Genomic DNA, 17477 nt, shown 5'->3' on the forward strand with positions numbered 1-17477 from the left:
ATGGTAACTAAATTACTTTTACTAAGCTGCTTTGTGACTTGGTGGTTAAAGACCGGGGTTGGATCTTTGATACCGAGTTTGCCTGCCAATTTGACAAACCTTTTATTTTAAAATTATTCACAGGAAAAAACAAATAGAGGGAAACCCCGCCACCACCCCCAAATAATAAGCGTGTGTGTTTTTGAAAATGACTGAAGTGGGAAGCGAAGCACGTAATTAGTCTGAGATGCAGAGCAGCGAATCAGAACAAATGGCTCCTTCCAGAGACAAACTGGTGGAATGTGAAAATGCATCACCATAACCTACATTTTTTTTATACCAAGAGATTTGCAGCTGACTCTCCGGGTGACTCATTCCTATGCTGGGAGGGTGAGGTAATGCTTTTCTGAGAGGTGAGGTCATCTCTCTACCTGAACTGCAGGCCTCGACCGCTTCTGTGGCTCTCAAGGAAAAAGCACCATCTGCTTTCACAGCTGCAGCCTCAAAGACTTCACAAAGATTGGTGCAGAGGTTAGCAACCGTGAGTATGACTCATAAGCAGCCAATTAGTGAAGAGCAGCTATTTGAAAGTAAACTTTAAAATCATCATCCAGAAATATGACATGATCAAGGCTGGAATCATAATGCTTTTTTGTTTTGGGTTTTGTCCTCTTTTAAAATAAGTCCAAAAAAAAAAAGGCAAATAAAATAAGGCAGTTTGTCTCCATATGGTCAATCACATGACATCTTCTTGGTTGTTTAAACCATATTTTTAATTGCAGATAAGTTTACTTTCTTTTACATTTGGAAGCAAAGGTGAACTTTAGCTCCTGTTCATCTGATGGAGGTTTTTGTTTGTTCTTTTTTGTGTGTAGGGGGTGGGGGGGTAGTGATTGAGGGTGGTTGCACTTCGAAGCCTTTGCATTCCCTAAGGACCTGCCGCTTGTTTAGAGAAAGAGAAGTTGTTTAATGGAAGAGGAAACAAGTAAAAATAAATGTTATTTGTTTCCTGCAGACCCAGCAACCACTCTTCCTCTTTCTTGTAGTGATACACACCTGCTCTGCCTATTTGTCCTCAGCCAGTGCTTGCTGTTGACATTACCAGACAATACCTGTTTTTTAATTTTATCATTTTATTGAAGTTTTTATTATCATTATTTTTATTATAATTAAAAAAATATTATTTCACTGCATCAAGTCTTAGTTGTGGCATGTAGGACCTTTGATCTTTAGTTGCAACATGTGGGATCTCGTTCCCAGACCAGGAATTGAACTCAAACCCCGTGCATTGAGAGCCAGGAGTCTTAGCCATTGGCCCACCAGGGATGTCCCTTACTATCATTTTTATATCATAGTTTGAATTTATTGTTCTAGTAAATAGAAGAGAGAATGTGGATGGTAGAGAACAATAAACTCTTGATTTCCTGACTAATGTGTAACTTAAAAGGGGAGATTACTTTGGTAGCTTCACCATGACCTAAATCTGTTCTTAATGACAACTTTGAGTTGAACATTCTTCAAAAGATGAAAAGCTTTGATTTTTGAAATTAGAATTTTTTGATCTGTTATCAGTAAATAGAAGAAAGCAAAGAATAAAATAGTAATGTTAAAATTCTAAGATAATTTGCGGTGTATATGTATACATGCCAGTGTCATTTGAGAGCTCATTAAAAATCAAATGTTTATTTTTATTTATGTATTTATTTACTTTTGACCGTGCTACATGGCTTGTGGGATCTTAGTTCCCGACCAGGGATTGAACCCAGGCCCCTGGCAGTGGAGCGGAAGAGTCCTAACCACTGAGCCGTCAGGGAAGTCTCCCCAAATTTAGATTTTTAAAAAACAAAGAGAAATAGTTGGAGATCTTTAAATAGCAAGAATTATGTTGAACCTTCAATTTCATGGCATAGCCTTCTGAGTTTAATTACAGCTGCAAAGCTGAGTATCTGTTCTCTTTAATCTCTTATTTGGAAGTAATTTCACAGTACAAGAAGTTGCACACGTTTTGGTATGAAAAGTAGTACCAAAAAAAAAAAAAAGAACCAACCCTTGTATTCCCAGATTAATCTGCTCAAAACTTATTTGCTCTATCATTTGAGTTGTATGTGTAATCTCTCCTCTCCCAAACCCCCATACATACTCTTTTTTTTTTTTTGAAATATCTAAAGATAAATGAAATATCCATTATAGCTCTTTACTCCTAAATGCTTCAGCATGCATTTCTTAATAGAGATACTCTCTTAAATAACCACAGTACAGTCATCAACTTTTAATCAGTCGTCTATATTCCAGTTTTATCAGTTGACTTAATAATGTCTTTTATGGTGTCTTTCATTACCAGTGTAGCATCTAGTCTAGGGTCAGGTAGTACAGTTACTTGTCACATTAGCTTCTTTTAATCTGGATTTTTTTCCCCACAGACACTATCTTTTACAACATTGACATTTTTGAAAAATATTGTCTCTCTGGCTTTTTACTTAAAAATAAAATAGAATTTTCCTTCTTTTGTGCTTGTCTGGTGTTTCCTGATAATTAGATCCAGGCTGTGCATTCTTGGTTCAGAATGCTGTGTAGGTAACCTTCTCTTAGGGTTTCCTGTCTATCAAACTCATTTGATCATCTGGTCAAGGTATTGTCTAAATTCTCCGCTATATAATGACTTTTCTGTTTTTTTGTTTTTAATCTACTGTTACTCATAAGCAGTTTGGAAGATACTTTGTTGTTGTTTAGTTGCTAAGTCATGTCCAACTCTTTTGCGACCCTATGGACTAGAGCCTGCCAGGCTTATCTGTCCATGAAATTCTCTAGGCAAGAATATTGGACTGGGTTGCCATTTTTTCCTCCAGGGGATCTTTCCGACCCAGGGATTGAACTTGCGTCTCCTGCATTGGCTGTTGGATTCCTTACCACTGAGCCACCAGGGAAGCGCAGGAAGATACTTTAGGACCATGCAGATATCCTGCTCCTCGTCAAAATTACCCCTAGATTTCACACCATGGCTGATTTTTGCCTGACACAGTCTTAACTGTGATGACTGCAAGATGCTAATTTTTTCCAACTGCAGTCCTCCCTTCAAATATATCAGTAGACTCTTGGCATTTTATTGCAGTAAAAGCATTCCCTTCTCTCCCATATGTTGTTTATTTTATCTATTTGTTAACAATATGGACTCATAAATTCCTTATTTTTTTTTCAATGCTTTATAATTCAGTAGTTAATCATTCTGGTGCTTCAGTTCCAGATGTGGTCAGTGACATGTTTCCATCTTTTTTTTTGTATATATTCTTACTTTTCAGACCAATAAGATATTAAAGATTCACCTTCTACCTGCCTTGCCCCAGCCCAAGAGTCAGCCATGTCTCTCAGAGGCCTTTGTTCTCTTGCTGAGGGAACGGAGTTTGATAGAGTCTGCCCACTAGGTTTGAGTGCATTAATTTTACAGCCACTGTATAAGCATAAACACGTACACATTAACATATTTAACATTTAACAGTACAGTGAACACTTTTGGAGACTGTAATATTGCCTCAGTATAGTCACAGCAAAAAGTATAGTAGGAAGACTTCGGTCAGTGAACTTCCACTGCTAAAATTTTCTTGGATTTCAAAGGAAAAATATAAGCGATGCTAGCCTGAAGGCCGAATGGGATTTCAGTGGGCAGAGTTGGTACTGGGGTGTTCCAGGGAGAATGAATGACATTGACAATGACATAAGTGAACAATAACAGTAATAACATTAAATATCCTACCTAAGTAATGATGCCTGATTTCCACCCACGTGGGGAAAGGTGAAAGACAAGGAGGAAAAAAAAAAATTAAAAAATTAAAAAAAGAAAGACAAGGAGGAGAAGGTTGTATGAGGTTGTGTTTAGAGGACTTTGAATGTTGGACTTAGGATTTGGGGTCTTTAGTAAGAAGATAATGGAGAGCTATTGAGGATTTTTGAATAGTGTCATAACAAGCTTAACTGACTTAGAGATTAATCTAGAAGATACACAGAGGTTAGGTTGAGGAAATTTCCAGCTAAGACCTGTGAAGAGATTATTATAATAGTTCAAACCAGAGATATAAGGATTTGAACTACGAAATGAAGGAAAGAAGTGGATTAGAGTCGTGTTTTTCAACCTGTTTTCTAGAACTCCAGGAGTGTGGGACAAACCTGGGGGTAGGGGGTGGGGGAAAGAACATATTAACTGAACAACACTTAAAACTCTTTGTGACAGAAAAGGATCTCTTTAAAATATCCCTGTAAGTATCTCTTTAAAGAAAAGATTCTGCTGCTTAAGGAACAAAGAAGTCCATAGAGAAAAAAAAATTTTTTTTTACATTTATATCGACATTTGTTTGGAGGCTTTTGGTTTTTAAACTCATACTTCTTTCATAGCCCCTTTTCCAAAGTTTTGAGCCTTCACAGTCAGGAAAATAGTTGTGGCATTAGCTGAAATAAGTCAAGCTGTGTCCTTTTTTTTTTTTTTTGCACCACATGGCTTGCAGGATCTTAGTTCCTTGACCAGGAATTGAACTTGGACCCCAGCACTGACAGCACCAAGTCCTAACCACTGAACCACCAGGGAATTCCTGAGTTGTGTCTATTTGTTAATGCTGAAAGGCCAGTGTCACAAAGGCATGTACTAATTTAAACTCTTTCTCCAGAAACAAGGTGTTCTTGGCCAAAACCTTTGGAGTCATCCTGGGCTCCTTTAGAGTCATCCTGGGCTCTTTTCTTTCGCTCGTGTGTACAGGGAATCCACCATGAAATCCTACTGGCTTTACCTTCCAATCGCATCCCTAATCTAACCACCGGCATCACCTCCACTGTCCACAGCCACCACAGTTTTGGGCTTTCCGCTTGCTCTCCATCCTTGCCTCTCCAGCCTGTTCCCCTCCGCTGTCACCGTGTACTTCCTGCTTAAGACCTTTGCAAGGGCTGTTCCCCTATATCATCAGAGTTAGTACTTGTGTTTAGAGTTTGCTCAGATGTTACTTTCTCTATGGGAGCCTGCCCTGAACTTAACCATTAATGACAGTCCCTTCCCCTCCTATGCATATACTTTCCCTTCCTCCTTCATCTTGTTCTATTTTTTTTCCTTATGGCATTTATCCCCTAACATAGTCTGTAATTATTTATTATGTTATTTAACTCCCCAGTCCAGAGTTTGAGAGCCACATTGGCAGGTGTTTTTGTTTTCTTTTTGTTTTGCTTACTTGTGTATCCTAAGCAACTGAATAGTCCCTGACGTGTAATCAGTTCAGTTCAGTTCAGTCGCTCAGTCGTGTCCGACTCTTTGCAACCCCATGAACCGCAGCACACCAGGCCTCCCTGTCTATCACCAACTCCCGGAGTTTACCCAAACTCATGTCCATTGAGTTGGTGATGCCATCTAACCATCTCATCCTCTGTTGTCCCCTTCTCCTCCTGCCTTCAATCTTTTCCAACATCAGGGTCTTTTCAAATGAGTCAGCTCTTCGCATCAGGTGGCCAAAATATTGGAGTTTCATCTTCAACATCAGTCCTTCCAAAGAACACCCAGGACTGATTTCCTTTAGGATGGACTGGTTGGATCTCCTTGCAGTCCAAGGGTCTCTCAAGAGTCTTCTCTAACACCACAGTTCAAAAGCACCAGTTCTTCAGCGCTCAGCTTTCTTTATAGTCCAACTCTCACATCCATACATGACTACTGGAAAAACCATAGCCTTGACTAGACGGACCTTTGTTGACAAAGTAATGTCTCTGCTTTTTAATATGCTGTCTAGGTTGGTCATAACTTTCCTTCCAAGGAGTAAGCGTCTTTTAATTTCATGGTTGCAGTCACCATCTGCAGTGATTTTTGGAGCCCCCAAAAATAAAGTCAGCAACTGTTTCCACTGTCTCCCCATCTATTTCCCATGAAGTGATGGGACCAGATGCCATGATCTTAGTTTTCTGAGTGTTGAGCTTTAAGCCAACTTTTTTTACTCTCTTCTTTCACCTTCATCAAGAGGCTCTTTAGTTCTTCACTTTCTGCCATAAGGGTGGTGTCATCTGCATGCCTGAGGTTATTGGTATTTCTCCAGGCAATCTTGATTCCAGCTTGTGCTTCGTCCAGCCCAGTGTTTCTCATGATGTACTCTGCATAGAAGTTAAATAAGCAAGGTGACAATATACAGCCTTGACGTACTCCTTTTCCTGTTTGGAACCAGTCTGTTCAATGTCCAGTTCTACCTGTTGCTTCCTGACCTGCATACAGATCTCTCAAGAGGCAGGTCAGGTGGTCTGGTATTCCCATCTCTTTCAGAATTTTCCACAGTTTATTGTGATCCACACAGTCAAAGGCTTTGGCAGTCAGTAAAGTAGAAATAGATGTTTTTCTGGAACTCTTTTGCTTTTTCGATGATCCAGCGAATGTTGGCAATTTGATCTCTGATTCCTCTGCCTTTTCTAAATCCAGCTTGAACATCTGGAAGTTCACGGTTCATGTATTGCTGAAGCCTGGCTTGGAGAATTTTGAGCATTACTTTACTAGCATGTGAGCTGAGTGCAATTGTGCGGTAGTTTGAGCATTCTTTGGCATTGCCTTTCTTTGGGATTGGAATGAAAACTGACCTTTTCCAGTCCTGTGCCCACTGCTGAGTTTTCCAAATTTGCTGACATAGTGGGTGCAGCACTTTCACAGCATCGTCTTTTAGGATTTGAAAGAGCTCAACTGGAATTCCATCACCTCCACTAGCTTTGTTCTTAGTGATACTTCCTAAGGCCCACTTGACTTCACATTCCAGGATATCTGGCTGTAGGTGAGTGATCACAGCATCCTGATTATCTGGGTCGTGAAGATCATTTTTGTATAGTTCTTCTGTGTATTCTTGCCACCTCTTCTTAGTATCTTCTGCTTCTGTTAGGTCCCTACCATTTCTGTCCTTTATTGAGCCCATCTTTGCATGAAATATTCCCTTAATATCTCTAATTTTCTTGAAGTGATCTCTAGTCTTTCCTATTCTGTTTCCTATGAAAACCATACTGGAGTGTACCTGTGGGCCCCAGGAGAGACAGGTGGTTCTTTTAAATTGCTTTTGGTTGATAAGCTGTGCAACTTCATATGCTGCTCCAGAGGCCAAAGTACATCAGGCATGAGACCACGGCAGTATTTCCTATGACATGTAATAGGCCCTCCATAAACGTTGTTAAAAGAAGGAAGGACAACTAAGAGCATGAAATCATTAAGCTTGGTTACCAGGCTTCTTGCTCATAGCAGATCTGAGAAATTGAATGAAAGAAAGAGTGGGATGCTGCTTAAATCAACCTATGTTCCTTAGACCTGAATCATTGATGGTAACTGGCTTGGATAAAATAGGCCTGGAAAGTGCTGCATAAACTGTCCCTTTACTAGAAAATTACATTATCCATTAACATAGTAATCACCATAAGAACTCCTACAGTAACTTCTGCTTGAACACACTTAGTCACAGAACTCTCATTTGGTCTTGTTATGGAACACTCTTGGCTTCTGGTGAACAGAGTTTGAGGAAAACCATACTGGAGTGTACCTGTGGGCCCCAGGAGAGACGGGTGGTTCTTTTAAATTGCTTTTGGTTGATAAGCTGTACAACTTTGTATGCTGCTCCAGAGGCCAAAGTACATCAGGCATGAGACCACGGCTGTTAGTTCCTGCTGATTCTTTTATTTATTTTAAAAATTATTTATTATTTATTTAATCATTAATTAATCTGGTAATTATTTAATTATTAATTTGTCAATTGTTTAACTATTAATTAATTATATTTATATTTATTTTTATCCTTTTATTTTTATTATTTATTTATTTGTTTTATTGACATATAGTTGATTTACAATGTCGTGTTAATTTCTATGTACAGCAAGGTGATTCAGTTATATATATATATATATATATATATCCTGTTTCATATTCTTTTCCTATTTGATTTATCACAGGATATTGACTATAATTCCCTATGCTAAACAGTGGGACCTTGTGGTTGGTTTACTCATTCTATGTATAATAGTTCACATCTGCTAGTTTTAACCTTCCAATCCATCCCTCCCCCACCCTCCATCCCTTGGCAATCGCAGGTATATTCTCAGTGTCTGTTGTGAGTCTGTTTCTTTTGTGTAGTTAGGTTCATTTGTGTTGTGTTTTAGATTCCACATATAAGTGATATGTATGATATTTATCTTTGTCTGGTTTACTTCATTTAGCGTGATAATCTCTAGGTCCATCCATGTTCCTGCAAATGGCATTGTTCCGCTCTTTTTTATGACTGAGTAATATTCCATTGTATATGTGTAGCACATCTTCTTTATTCATTCATAGAATCCTTTTAAAAGTTAGCTTTTATTTTAGGTATTTGGGAACAAGATGATCATTCCTTCCCTGGATGGAGACCTCTTCCAGTGGGACCGGGACCGTGAGAGCATGGAAACAGTTCCGTTTACAGTTGAATCACTTCTCGAATCATCTTATAAGTTTGGAGATGATGTTGTCTTGGTTGGAGGAAAGTCTCTCACTACATATGGACTCAGTGCATATAGTGGAAAGGTGAGTAAAAATGTTTAGTTTGTTTGGGGAGCTGCTGCTGCTGCTCAGTCACTTCAGTCGTGTCCGACTCTGTGCGACCCCATAGACGGCAGCCCACCAGGCTCCCCTGTCCACGGGATTCTCCAGGCAAGAACACAGTCAGACTAAATAAGAATAGAAGAAATAATTTCTTAAACTGTACTATTACTGGTTGAGGTCTGTTATAATTTTTCCCCAAGGATATCATTTCTTTTGATAAAAGAACTGTGAAGTAGAAAGGGGGAAGTACTATTAAGAAAAACTGAATTTATCCAAAACAACAGAATAAACAACAGAGTCAAACAGCAGAGCCAGGAACAGCAGAAGGAAGAGAAGGAATAACTGGTCTGCTGTGTGTCAGATGCATTTTTCATGCATCATTTTGAAATCATCACAATATTTCTAATGGTTACATTTAAAATTTTTTATTTGGATAGATGAGGAATGCTCCAAGGATTAATAATAATCCTGATGATAAGAGTAAGCGCTCCTACTTATTTATTTCTCTAGTTTGAGCCTGTCATGAGAGAATCTAAGAGGCAAGTTCGTGCTCATTTTAAGATGAGAAAATTGAGGCTTTCAAAGGTTCAGAAACTTCCAAGGTCAGATTTGATTTAAATCTGTCTGATGAAAAAGTCATGCTGTTAATGACCTATGCTTTCTCCATTCTTAGCTCTTAGGAAATAATCTGACTCTTAAGATTGGGTCTTATAAATCCATTGTTGGGAATAACTAAAAATACGCTTTTTTAGAAAGGTAAAAATCTCTTTCTAACCCCTGAACACATTGATACTTGAATATTTGTATATAGACTTGAAAACAAGGAAGAATAGAGAAAAGGTCTTTGATCCTTGAGTTTTTCAAGCTTGATGATCCCTTGTCTGAGTGTTCAGCCCATAGGCCCTTCTTGTTCTCGCAAGCTTTTTTTTGCCTTCTCCAGCCACCTGCATCTGTATTGTACTGAGGAGGCCTTATGGTCCTCTCTCTCCTTCAGTGTTCTCATTTGTGAAGCAGTGGGACTGAACCTGGGCAGCTAGTTTTGTGGTTTGATGTGCTGCTCCAAAATTCTGGTATCCTAGCAGGTACGCTTCTTTCTGTGAGGATTTTGGTCACACCATTCAAAGAATTTCCCCTTTCCTTTGAATGAAGATTTGAAAGAGGTACTTGAAAATGCTAACAGCTGTTAGAGAAGGTTTGAATTTTTTAGAACTAAATGCATCTGCTATATGGAATCTCCGAGGTGGTTTTTCTTTTTTTTTTTTTTTAGCTCACCTTGGATTTTATTCATGGTATTATTACTAAGAGATCACAACTAGCTCTCCATTTCTTCATGGAAATAAATGCTCACAGTAAGACTGAAATTGTCTAAATCCTGAAACTTGTTCCCTGAAGTAAATATTCACTGGCACTTCTATGGTTCTGAATGTTTCATTTTAGGAACTGGTGGTAATCTAGCTATTGCTGCTTTTTTTTTTCCAGTTTTTAAAAATTTACTAAAAAAATTTTATTGGAGTATAGTTGATTTACAGTGTTATGTTAGTTTCAGGTACACAGCAAAGTGAATCAGTTGTACATATATCCACTCTTTCTTAAGATTCTTTTCCCATATAGGCCACTGTCATCGTTGTTCAATCGCTAAGTGGTGTCCAACTCTTTGCGACCCCTTGGACTGCAGCTTTCATGGGATTTTCCAGGCAAGAATACTAGAGTGGGTTGCCATTTCCTTCTCCATTGAACCCATGTCTCCTGCTTTGGCAGGCGGATTCTGTACTGTTGAGCCACCAGGGAAGCCCATATAGGCCATTACAGAGTATTGAGTAGAGGCCCCTGTGCTAAACAGTACAGCTGTTGCTTCTTAATCCTTGAGTACTTTTTATACATTTCCTCAATTTCCTTTCACTTTTTATAAATTATCGAGAGTCTTTTACTGTCTGTGATCTCCTGGAATGTATTCTCTTTACTAATTTTACACCTGTCTTTTCAGGTGAGGTACATCTGTTCAGCTCTGGGTTGTCGCCAGTGGGATAATGATGAAATGGAACAAGAAGAAGACATCTTGCTTCTGCAGCGCACCCAGAAAACTGTGAGAGCCGTTGGACCTCGCAGTGGCAATGAGAAGTGTGTATTTAGATGATGTTGCTGTTGATGTTTAGAAGTACAGTAAGACCAGAGTTCATCGGCTTTTTCTTTGTTGAGATTTTCTGAACTGTTTTTGTTTCCCCAAAAGCATACTACTTTTTAAAGAGAAATGTAGCCCCTTAATTTATCTGTTTATTTAGGCTGTGCTGGGTGTTGGCTGCAGCATACAGGCTTCTCCAGTTGTGATGTGTGGCATGTGGGATCTTAGTTCCCCCACCAAGGGTTGAACCCACGTCCCCTGCATCGGAAGGCAGATTCTTTACCACTGGATCATCAGGGAACTCCCTGTAGCCCCTAAATTTAAAATGGCTTCGTGACTATTAATATTAACAAATCTTGAGCTGAACTTCTCACCATGTGCTTTTGGATATGGTAACCAGGAGGAGTCCCATACGATGACTGTATGTTAGCTTTGTTGTTGTCATTGCTTAGTCGCTCAGTTGTGTTTGACTCTTGGCGACCCCATGGATTGTAGCCCCCCAGGTGTTTCTTTCCATGGGGTTTCCTAGGCAAGAATACTGGAGTGAGTTGCCATTTCCTCCTCCAGGGGATCTTCCCCACTCAGGGATTAAAGCCAAATCTCTGCGTCTCCTGCATTGCAGGAAGATTCTTTACCAGAGTCACCAGGGAAGCCCATATATTAGCTTAGTTTGAGGTTATGATACTTTTCACAGCAACCTCACTGGTCAAAGTTCTTTGAATACAGACAGACAAAGCTGATGTGCTTTGTTTCACTTGGGCCTGTTGGACTCTGAAGTTCTCTCTGGTAGATAGTTTTGTGGTTTGTCTGACTACCACCTCAATTTTAAAATAATATTTTAATCTATTTTCTTAAAGTGTTAAAGTATAATTTATTTGGTCAAATACTTTTTTGTTTCCTTTTTCAAATAATGTAAATTTTTACATTTAAAATAACGTGATTAGGAACGTCCCTGGTGGTCCAGTGGTTGAGAATCTGCCTTCCAATGCGGGGGGTGGGGATCTGGGATCAATCCCTGACAGGGAACTAAGATCCCACACGCTACAGGGCAAATAAGCCCACATGCCACATCTGCTGAGCCCACAAGCCAAAACTAGAGAGAAGCCCGCACACCACAGCAAAGGATCCTGCTTGCCACAACTAAGACCCAATGCAGCCAAATAAAATAAATATTTAAAAAACTAAGATAAAATTATGTGATTGGATTAGATATGCTAGTGGTCATAAATTACATGCTTGAGTTTTTTTAAACCTAATGTTTAAATTCTAAATTGCCATGCAATAAAAAGAATTTGAGAGCCCATGTTTATCTTTTTGAAAGTGAACCAGACTTTGAACCATTCTTTGAGATTTTGTCTAATTTGATGCACATTGTTTCCTGAAAACGTTTCTCAAGTTCAGTGAAGAATGTATTCTCTCTTCATTCCCTGGACTGTAAGTCGAGGGCTTTGCTGGCAACCGGAGCTCCTTTATCCTGATGAGATTTTGTTTCCCTAAATGTTGAGTGCTTGTTGGGTGTTCAGCCACCATAGGAGCAGATGTGCAACTTAACAGAATTTGAATTATCAAAATGGGAAGAGTCTGCCGCCTGAGATCCATATTCCTTGAGTATCTACTTTTTAACAGATGTCAGAATTCTAGGGCCATTTTATATCTAAGTGTCAAGACCATTATAGTGTCAATAGATATGTGATTTTTCTATATGTTAATTATAGAGGAACATTACTGCTACCACTTTACAGATACGGACACTGAAATTCAGGCAAGGTTAAGGCTAACCAAAGAGAACTAAGATTGAAACTGAGGTGTTATGACCTTCAGACTTGGTATACTGGGTCACATTGCCTTTCAAGGCTCTATTTTCATAAAAATCTAAACTTGATGTATTCATCTTGCCTTTTACATTGGCTTATTGGGATATCCCAATAAGGGTTAATTTCTCTACACTTGAGTGAAATGTTTCCACACTTTAATTAAGAAGTAGGACCGACTGCAAGCTGCGTCATTTTGATGTGACTTTGATGTGTTTTGAGAAGATTGCCTTGATTTAGAAATGTGAACATTTGTTAATCTTTGAGAGAAAAACCTATCCCATAGCTGTTGTCAGATCACAGCTGTCAGAACCAGTTTCTAAAGGGCCAGGACCCAACTTATGCCCTCTTGTGGCTGAAATCAGTATAGTGTGCTCTTTTCCAGAAGACTGTGTTTAATTGTTCCTTTTCTCATCACCCAAATTTTAGCGTTTGTTTCTTCACTCTACAAGAGTTCTTTATTATTTGGTCCCTTTTTTAAAATGTAAATTTCTAAAACACGTCTTTGTAAATTTAAGGTGGAATTTCAGTGTTGGCCACTTTGAACTTCGGTATATTCCAGACATGGAAACTAGAGCCGGATTTATTGAAAGCACCTTAAAGCCCAGTGGAAACAAAGAACAGTCTAAAATTATTTCAGACGTGGAAGAGCAGGAAGCTGTCATGATGGATACAGTGATAAAGGTCTCCGTTGCAGATTGGAAAGTTATGGCGTTTAATAAGAAGGGAGGACACCTGGAGTGGGAATACCAGGTACCTAGAACCGCTGAGAATTTATGAATGTGTTTCTTTCCTTCTCAGTCTGACCAGACATGTTGGATAAGGGGAGGTGACTGCCATTTTGCAATTTTTCAACTTGTTCTCTGTGCTCTAAGAAATTTGTGATTTTACATCGGTTAGAATGTGAAAGTTGCTCAGTTGTATTTGATTCTTGGACTATACTATACAGTGACCCCATGGACTATACAGTCCTTGGAATTCTCCAGGCCAGAATACTGGAGTGGGTAGCCTTTCCCTTCTCCAGGAGATCTTCCCAACCCAGGGATTGAATCCAGGTCTCCTGCATTGCAGGTGGATTCTTTACCAGCTGAGCCACAAGGGAAGCCCTCTGTTAGAATGTGGCTATTATGAAAAAGACAGAAGATAGCAAGTGTGGGTGAGGTGAACAGCTTATAGCAGCGTTTCTTTGACCTAGATGTTATGGGAAACAGCATGGAGGATCCTTATAATATTAAACAGAAGTGAAGAGTTGATCTTAAATGTTCTTACAACACACATACAAAGTAACTATGAAATGATGGCTATATCAGCTTGATTGTGCTAATTATTTCACAGTGTGTACATGTACCAAAATATCATACTCTATACGATAAATGGCTTCCCAGGTAGCTCAGTGCTATAGACCCGTCTGCCATGCAAAAGACACAGATTCAATCCCTGGGTCGGGAAGATCCTAGAGAAATCCTGGGTCTAGGAAGATCTTCTTCCTAGAGAAGGAAATGGCAACCCCCACCAGTATTCTTGCCTGGGAAATTCCGTGGAGAGAGAATCCTGGCAGGCTATAGCCCATGGGGTCACAAAAGAGTTGGACATGACTTAGCAACTAAACAACAATATCATAAGTACATACATTTTTATTTGTCAATTATACCTCAATAAAGCTGAACAATAACAAAAAAGCTGGAAAATGAAAAAATTTTAAATAAATCTTTGTCTTTAAATGGTATTTCAGGAGTTGGGATACATATAAATACTGCTTGAAGATATTTAAATTTTCTTTTCCTTTTGTTGTTTGTTTAGTTTTGTACTCCCATTGCATCTGCCTGGTTGGTTAAGGATGGCAAAGTCATTCCCATCAGTCTTTTTGATGATACAAGTTACGCGCCCAATGATGGCGTTTTAGAAGATGAAGAAGATATTGTAGAAGCTGCCCGGGGAGCCACAGAAAACAGTGTTTACTTGGGTGAGTGGATGTCTCTTAGCTCGAGATAGTACATGTTGAATCCAGGTTTTATTTCTACATGGTCTCTCCCTACTTCAGGTGTGCCTATAGGAGTTTTAATTTCTTAGTACATTCTCTGGCCTTAAGATTTATACTTTGATTTCTGTTCTGCAGTGTTTTCTCATTCTTTCAGTTTTGAAACTTCTAATTACCATAGTGTATTCTTTTTCTCAGAGACCTTTATTTAAAATGCTTAACAGTGTTGCCATTACATAGCATGGTTTCATGTTACTTATGTATCCTCAAAGTCTAAAACTTTTTACATTTGTATTTGTATCCCTATCAACTTGCACCCTCTTAAAGATTATATTTAGTTTTTTCTATATGAGATGGCTGGATGGCATCACTGACTCAATGGATGTGAGTCTGAGTGAACTCTGGAAGTTGGTGATGGACAGGGAGGCCTGGCATGCTGCAATTCATGGGGTCGCAAAGAGTCGGACACGACTGAGCGACTGAACTGAACTGATACATCTATACAGCTTATCCGAAAAATTAAAACAAAATTCTTGTGTGCTACTGGGCAATTGAAAGCCTTTAATATAATACATTTTGAAGACCCTAAAATCTAATTATTTGAACTAATTTTGTGGCCAAATTCTCATAAAATTCTTTTAGCGCTATCAATGTGCTACCCACCCCTCAATCTCAGTGAAATGCAAGAATTTGAAAGAGTAACATGTCACACACATGATATGACAGTATTTAATTGAATTGTTAGTATCTTGTGAATGATAGGTGTTTAGGTTTTCTTAAAGAAAAGGTTACTTCATCTAAGCTATTAGTTTCCTAAGATTACAATTATTTCTTTCAGTTTTCCTGCCAGAGGGGTTTTCCAGTTTTTACCAAAAATTATTCAGTGAGAAACACTGTAACGTGTACATAACTTTCCTGCCCTGTTTTTGTTGAATAACCTTTGGGTCAAATTTGAGTGCTTCAGGCATGAGTCTTTGAAAAGAGCTGTGTAGCACATGAATAAATAACTGAAATTCGTCTAATTTTATTAAATCAAAATGAACCTTTTTGGGAAAAAAAATCATTGGCACTTGATTCTAAATGTAATTGACAGGGTTCTGGTTGATTTAGGAATGTACAGAGGCCAGCTGTATCTGCAATCATCAGTCAGAATTTCAGAAAAGTTTCCTACGAGTCCCAAGGCCTTGGAATCTGTCAATAGTGAAAATGCTATTATTCCTTTGCCAACCATCAAATGGAAACCTCTAATTCGTAAGTGAACTGTGAACTTTTATAAATGTTATTAAGATGTTCAGAGGCCTGATCATGACTGTCTTTGCCCTAGTTTTGAGTATCACGAGGATCACAACTATTATATACTCTGTACTTTCTAATGGCCCTCCTAATGGCTCAGCAGGTAAAGAACCTGCCTGCCAATGCAGACAGGTTCACTCACTGAGTCAGGAAAATCCCCTGGAGGAGGAAATCGCTACCCACTCCAGTATTCTTGCCTGGAGAACCCCATGGATAGAGGAGCCTGGTGGGCTATAGTCCTTGGGATCGCAAAGAATAGGACACTACTGAGCACACATGCTCGTACTTTCTAATAAATGGGGAAGGTATTTCAGAAGTTAATGAATTTTAATTATCATTTACAACATGATTTCATCGAAGCAACAGCTGCTTCTGTAGAAATCAGTGTTAATAAAATGTTTCTCTAGACAGGTTAGAAAAATTTTTAATCATTCTCTGACCATGCCTTGGTATCATTTAGTTTATATTTATGTTAAGAATATTTGTGAAACATTATCTGGCTATCACATCATATTCTTTGAGACACTCAAATGAATTGAATTCAAATATTAAGCCATCTATTTTCTTCGGCTGTCTTTCTGTACCTTGTATATGTTTTTTTATCACATACACCACATTAGATTTTAATGACTTGTATAAATGATTCATCTTCTCTACAAGACTGCTTTTCAAGGGAAAAAATCTTGGGCCATTGTTTGACTAACATATTTAAACTGAACTGTGGTTGAATATCTGTGTTTTGAATGAATGAGGCATGCATATTTTCATTAAAATCATAACAGTGAAGATTTCACCGTTTTCTTTTAGATTCTCCTTCTAGAACTCCTGTCTTGGTGGGCTCTGATGAATTTGACAAATGTCTTAGTAATGATAAGTTTTCTCACGAAGAGTACAGTAATGGTGCGCTTTCAATCTTGCAGTATCCTTACGGTAAGTGTGATTACCTTTGAACTGAAAATGGTGTCTGACTCTTCTATTTATTTTAGTTTATTAATTTGAAATTAATTAATAGAATTCAAATGCAGGGTAATCAGTTGGAGGGTAAAAAATAAAATATCTTGGGAAGCAAAAGTTGTATATGGTGGCCAAGGTTCCAGAGACTGTTTGCAGGGGTTTTGTCACATGCTAGATTGGACACACCTAACTTACCTATGTCTCTATTCCTTCATCTGTAAAACAAAGATATGATAATCCTATATATCTACTTATCGAATTGTTCTAAGGTCTAAATGAAATAATGTAGTCTTTTTTTGTTTTGACATGTACACACTGCTATATTTATTTATTTTAAAAAATGTATTTGTTTTTGGCTGCCCTGGGTCTTCATTGCTGCATGTGGGCTTTCTCTAGTTATGCAGAGCAGGGGCTTCCCACCATGAGTACGCAAGGGCTTCTCATTGTGTTGGCTTCTCTTGTTGCAGGGCACAGGCTCTAGGGCACGAGGGCTTCAACAGTTCTGGTGCCCGGGCTCATTAGTTGTGGCTTGTGGGACCTAAAGCATACAGGCTTCAGTAATTGTGGCTCAATGGTTGTGACTGAACAGGCTCTGGAACACAGTTGTGGCACATGGGCTTAGATACCCCTCAGCATGTGGAATCTTCCCAGACCAGGGATTAAACCCATGTCCCCTGAACTTGCCAGGTGGATTCTTATCCAGTGCTCCATCAGGGAAATGCAATAATGCTTAGTCTTAATTAGCACCAAGTCTGGCAAATAGTAAATGTTCAGTAAGCATTAGTTCTTGTTATT

General features: G+C 38.7%; 1 protein-coding gene across 2 annotated transcripts in view; it reads left to right on the plus strand.

The window, feature by feature from the left end:
- Positions 1 to 17477, plus strand: part of EIF2AK3 (eukaryotic translation initiation factor 2 alpha kinase 3) — an 81812-nt gene that overhangs the window by 34008 nt on the left and 30327 nt on the right. For both annotated transcript variants that reach the window (XM_019970273.2, XM_019970274.2), the window contains 6 exons: positions 8315 to 8509; positions 10512 to 10645; positions 12976 to 13210; positions 14258 to 14420; positions 15546 to 15686; positions 16536 to 16658. In XM_019970273.2, coding sequence (XP_019825832.2) covers positions 8315 to 8509; positions 10512 to 10645; positions 12976 to 13210; positions 14258 to 14420; positions 15546 to 15686; positions 16536 to 16658 — 991 coding nt within the window. The remainder of the gene's footprint in view (positions 1 to 8314; positions 8510 to 10511; positions 10646 to 12975; positions 13211 to 14257; positions 14421 to 15545; positions 15687 to 16535; positions 16659 to 17477) is intronic.

The sequence above is a fragment of the Bos indicus genome, chromosome 11 (genome assembly GCF_029378745.1).
Source record: "Bos indicus isolate NIAB-ARS_2022 breed Sahiwal x Tharparkar chromosome 11, NIAB-ARS_B.indTharparkar_mat_pri_1.0, whole genome shotgun sequence".
Classification (NCBI taxonomy): Eukaryota; Metazoa; Chordata; class Mammalia; order Artiodactyla; family Bovidae; genus Bos; species Bos indicus.